The sequence below is a fragment of the Myodes glareolus genome, chromosome 5 (genome assembly GCF_982192425.1).
Source record: "Myodes glareolus chromosome 5, mMyoGla1.1, whole genome shotgun sequence".
NCBI lineage: Eukaryota > Metazoa > Chordata > Mammalia > Rodentia > Cricetidae > Myodes > Myodes glareolus.
Window position 1 is genome coordinate 13,077,414 of NC_142030.1, and position 6,060 is coordinate 13,083,473.

General features: G+C 44.0%; 1 protein-coding gene across 1 annotated transcript; it reads left to right on the forward strand.

Moving 5' to 3' along the window:
• Positions 1 to 231: 231 nt before the first annotated feature.
• On the forward strand, positions 232 to 1,149 carry LOC125403768 (vomeronasal type-1 receptor 90-like). The gene has a single exon (XM_048439317.1). It carries the CDS (start codon positions 232 to 234, stop codon positions 1,147 to 1,149), a length of 918 nt encoding a protein of 305 aa, XP_048295274.1.
• The last annotated feature ends 4,911 nt before the right edge of the window (positions 1,150 to 6,060 follow it).

Genomic DNA, 6,060 nt, shown 5'->3' on the forward strand with positions numbered 1-6,060 from the left:
TTGTACTGTGGGAGCTAGCAGTGGGAAACAGAATCCAGGAGTGATAGAAAGTGATGGGAAAAGAAAGAAAGAGATGGTTTCTGAAGAACATGAGGAGACAGGACAGGGTGCTCTGTGATTGATTGGTGGGGGCAACAGTGTTGACTGGGATTGATGAAGACAGCAATAGATACCAAATGAGCTTTCCTCTTCACTTTCAGATATGCCCTGTGTGTTTCTTTCACCCATAAGATGAACAGAAACAACCCACTGTACGATGACCATGGCATAAGAAATGCCTTTTTTTCTGAAATTGCCTTTGGGATCTCAGCCAATACTGTCCTTCTGCTGTTCCTCGTGGTCATGTTCTTTCGGGAGCACAGACACAAACCCACCAACTTGATAACTGGTCTCTTGGCTCTAAGCCACATAGTGATGCTGCTGACCATGGCCTTCATAGCTACCGACATTTTGGGGTCCCAGAGTTTTTGGGATAACTTCACCTGTAGATCAGTCATTTCCTTGTACAGGGTGATGAGGAGCATCTCCATTTGTGCTACATGTCACCTGAGCATCCTCCAGGCCATCATCCTCAGCCCCAGAAGCTCCTCCTTGTCCAAGTTCAAACACAAATCCTTACTTCACAACGCATGCTGCTTTCTTTCCCTGTGGACTTTCTATATGTCCATTAGTGGTTTCATGAATTCCATTGTTGCCACCCCCAATGTGACTTCGCACGTTCTTATATTCGTCACTAAATCCTGTTCTCTCTGGCTTTTCAGTGACTTCAGATACTTACTTTTTGTACTGGCTGTCTTCCGGGATGCCATTCTTGTAGGGCTCATGGTGCTTTCAAGTGTTTATGTGGTAACTGTCTTGCACAGGCATAAAAGGCAGTCCCAGTATCTTCATAGCACCAGCATGTCCCCCAGAGCATCTCCAGAGCAGAGGGCCGTCCGTACCATTCTGCTGCTACTGAGTTTCTTTGTGGTCATGTACTGCCTAGACTGCATTGCCTCCTCCTCGAGAAATATGTGGAGTAATGACCCAACTCACCGCTGTGTTCAGATGTTTGTGTCCAGTGGCTATGCCACACTCAGCCCTTTGGTGTTCATGAGCACTGAACAACGTATAAGTAACTTTTTGAAAACCATGCAAGGTGGACAGTAAATGTTGGATTATTCTGTGGTAAACAAGCTTCCTGAACACGAACATGAACACTGGCTTCAGGGTAATCAATCATGGTATACTATATATGATCTTTGGGTTAGATAAAAAATAGACATAGAAATATTTTCTTTGTTAAGCCTATTTTTATGTATGCATCAAAAATACACAGTCTACAATTAAAGATTATGCCATTCTAAAATAACACAAGTTGCTAATAACTTTAGTTGTGGTCAGAAAGAAGACTCAATCATTGCAGCATGGAGTAGCTTACATATTAGATGTGAGAATTTACAACACTTTTAATACATCACTAGTCATGGTGATCTGTATTTCACTGACTAGGTATATAAATATCATGAATCAGCATGCTATTTACTTTGACCTACAGATGTAACAAAAACCCTATAAAAATACACATGGCTTTTTTTTTATAGAAATATGTCTGAAAATCCTAAATCCTCCATAAAAAGACACCCCTTCTGTTTAAGGGTGTCCTGTTAAATGCAGGTGCTGCTACCATGACAGTGTTAGAGAAGACACATCTATGACCTTAGCACTTGGGAAGTGGAGCCAGAAAGACCAGGTGTTCAAAGGCAGATTTAGCCACACAGTGAGTTCAAGGCCAACCTAGGCTACATGAGACCCTGTAGAAGGAGGAGAGGGAGAAGAAATTATTAATCAATGAAAGCTCTTCCTTTGTGATTCAAACTCAGATTTTACATATCAAGAAGGCCCTCATCATATATCAGTGCCTTAGTCTTGCAATTCCCACAATCCAAAAGTTCCAGATTTTCCAGGAGCATCTCAAGTCTGAAGTCATGTGAGCATCATAAAGTGCCTTCAGAAATTAAATCACAGAAAGCAATCACTGATCAGATACAAAAGATTTTCTCGGGGCTTAGGTGCACCTAAAAACAATTCCAACACTCCGGCGTTCACACTAGATACAATGGTTTTAATAATTTCCCCACTACAGGGGGAAGCTACAGTAGTAAGCAATCCCCCTGCCTTAGCTCCTCAAGTGCTGAGATTTCAGGTGCAAGACACATCAGACCTCCACTTGACATCTTTTGTTTGGTTTCGTCTATTTTTTTTTTATTTATTTTCACCCCCTCTACCCTCTTTTGCATTACTGGAAATCAAAGTTAGTGCCTTGTGCACACTAGGAGAGCTTTCTGCCACCAGCTATACCTGAACCTGCTCTTGCTATTTTTATTGCATTCCCTTTTTGTTTCTAGCTTCTTAACCTGAAAATACAGTTGTTGCTGCTGTTTTTCAATTTTTAACTATTAAGTAAAACAGAATGACTATACCTATTAACTCAGAACTCTAAGAAACCAAAAGTTTCTAAAAGCTGAGAAAACATTTAACCCCAGAAATGGCTGACTTTGTTAATGACACCACGCCCTCCAGTGTCTAAATGGCTCTACACCTCTTTCCCTGACCCGCGTGGTACCTTGGAAAACTGGGAGTCAGCAATCACGGTGAAAATGTGTGCCTGACTGGACGACTTCCAAAGCTCCACCCAGAGAGCTGTCATTTAGTCTGGAATTCCCTGAGAAAACATCAGAGGTAGTCTGCTTTGCCTTGCCTGTATCTTACCCAGTATACCTTTCTCTGGGACTGTTTGCAGGAACAGGCAGAGACAACAATGTACTCTACCGGCCTCTTGCGGCGACAGGTGTGTGCACTGTAGATTTTGGTAAGAAGAATCTGACAAGGTCTTACTCTTTAGCTGTGGCTGACAATGGCACCTCGTATGGGCAGCAAGTCCAATACAAGGTTACAACTTTCCTACCCCAAATGCTGACGAAATGTCCCAAACATACAGTGTCCCTAGGAGTAGAAGAGACTCACCAGTTCTATGCTTCGTTTTCACTAACACATATTAGTTCTATGTTAACAATGTTAAGTGGAGTACTTCCATATGTCACATGAGATGAATGGATCACATCCAACAATCCCTCTTCCCCATTCTCCGCTCATCTTCCCCAGTACCATTTCCGGTCCCTGGTAATCACTATTTATTTTTTAGCTGCATGTCTTTCTTTTATTTTTAATTTTAAAAATTTAAAATTTTTATCTATTCGTTTTTCAAGACAGGGTCTCTCTATGTAGCCTTGGCTGTCCTAAAACTCACTGTGTAGACCAGGCTGGCCTTGATCTCAGAGATCTGCCTGCCTCTGCTTCCCAAGTGCTGGGATTAAAGGCGTGTACCATTACCGACCACCTACATGTCTTTCTTTTAAAAAGAAAATAAATCTCTCTAATTAATAGCTAGGCAGTGTAGTAGCAGAGCAGCATTTTGTGGCTTCGCAGATGGCCCAGAATGAGCCCGTCTGCACATCTCCAAGACCATGATTGTAATATCCCAGCTAGGCATCTTTTCATCTCATTGTCCTCAGTCAGGACATTGAGTCAGAAGACAAGAAAAGTTATGGAGAATGGAGACAGGAGAAGGGAAAGAAATTCCTTCCCTGGCACCCTACTTTATTTTCTGATGCTGTGATAAACACCACGACTAAAAGCAACTTGGGGAAGAGAGGGTTTATTTGGTTATTGGTGGCAGTTCCTCAGCCAGGGCAGCCAGGGCAGGAGCCTCAAGCAGGAACCATGGAGGAGAGCTGCTACTGGCTTCTCTCTTCGGCGTGCTCATTAGAGCAGGTGCCTACGGGTTAGTGCCCTGGGCTTTTGCTTGTGTTTGTACTCTTAAACAGCCTAGGTCTACCTGCATAGGGACGGCACCACCTAGAGTAGGCTGGACCCTCCTCCATAAATAGCAACTAAGAAAATGTCTAACAGCCATGGCCACATTGCCACATCGGGGGCAATTCTTCAGCTGTGCTTGGCTCTCTCTTTCCAGGTAACTCTGTCTGTGTCAAGTTGATAGCTGAAGCTAACCACGGCCCCCAGGAATCTGGCTGAACCCTCTCATCAGGCAAAAAAAAAAAAACAACAAAAACAAGAATCCCACCACAATTAACAGCTGTCTTTCCCTCTTCTGAACTATAAACATGCAATTTTCTAGGAATCCCACCAGAAAGCCCACTGTGGAGGGAAGTGGGGAGCATGTATGAGAAGCCTCAATGCCACACCAACTCGTGTTGTCTGTGTGACATGACATACGTCATTATGCCGGACAGGAGCTGCGTGTCCTATGGGACCAGGCTCCCTGGAGGTCAATGGCCCGGTATTGGCCGCCCGTGGGGAATAGACGGGTTTCTCGATTAGCTGGCTATGCGGGATATGGGTTTTGCACAATCTCTTTTATAATAATGATATTCTTCATATCTACAAAACAAGGATTATCTCTTCAGTAACAGCTCTGGGATAGGGAAGCACAGTATGGGAATGTATAAGACTACAGCAGAACCTTTGTCATACACGGGGTGTATGATGAGCAAGGGAATAGATGGGTTAATGTTGATAGACAAAGATTGTTATGTTATACTCTGAACTTTATGAATAGGCTTGCTAGATCCCAACCCCCATGGTGTCTGCTGCATTAGAAGGTACTAAAAAGTGTATTTCAACAGGTGCAGAGAGCTGATTAGGCATATTTGGTCACTAAATGAGATAAAGAGTTAGAAAGAGGAAGGGCCATGATAGCGATAATGAGACAGAAACTTTCTATTCATAAGATGAGACCACTTGTCCAAGGTTTACGTTCCCAAGGACAAGATTTCCTCTTCTAAGGATGCTTTATGTCTAACGCCTGTCCCTGATAATATGCTTTTCTTATAATATCGCTGATGTGACTAAAAGAAGCTTTCATACTGTGCCAACCAATGATACACGATCTTCTGGTTTGTTCTTTGTTTGAATACTATATAATGAAAACATGAATTCAGTAAAATCGCAGCAGATTCCAACCACTCTCTTGTGTGTTGTGTCTGTCTGTCATTCGCTGAACTTGTGCCTTCCTGATTACCAAGACCCTGCTTCTCCCACGGTCTGAGTGGCTCCCCTGAGCCGGTCCGTGGCACCTCTTGAGCAATTTAGTGGCGTCTAGATTTATTTTATGAGATTATAATTCCACTGGGGAACCTCTGGAGTGGCGCTATCATCCCTCTTGTCAACAGAGAAAGAAATGGGGAGGGAGTTTCCTCAACCTTCTTCGGAGCTGCACCTTGAGAACCACGGGCATCCATTATGATTAAGGCTAGGACAACTCATTGTTCCTCTCCTTTCAAGAGCCCACACCCACACTTGGGTGTGTCTTTCTTTCTGAGCACCTCTCCTCCCTACCCCTCAGGCCCAAGCCTCACAGGTCTTTAAAAAAAGATGTCCAACTCTGCCTCAAACTGGCTATGCCTGAAATTCTTTTTGGCATTGAAGCCACAAATCCCAGTTTGGCCTGAATGGAGGTTCCTAGGAGATTAAAGGGACCCCTTTAAGGCTATTTAGGGTGACAAGGTGAAGTTCTGTCTCGGTTCCCTCACTGCTGACAACAGGCTCAGAGGTGACATTAAGGACAATTCAGCAATGAGGGCATAGCCATGGGCGGCGACCTTAGACTGGTTGCCTATGGAGCCTGTACTTTGTGTCTGTTTACTGTTTGCGTTCTTGGGCCAGAGCCCTGGAACAGCAGCATGGGACTGGAGTGGAAAATGGGTTCCCAGCAATTTCCTCACTTCTACAACCCTACCGCCTCGCATGATGCATGGTGCAAAATAATTTGTACTTAAAGGAGAGTATATTGCATAGATAAGATTTGTGTTATAATATGGTCAAAACACAGGTTCCCCACCCCATCCAGCCCTCTCCTGAGGAGTCCCAGAGAACTGAAATGACAGGCTGCGTCACACCGACCTGACAGGTAGCACCAATCCCATCATTTTCGTCATTCTCAGACGCCAACAGTGAGGCCCCTACTTAGGATTCCTCCTCTGTCCAGACTCAGAGACCCTG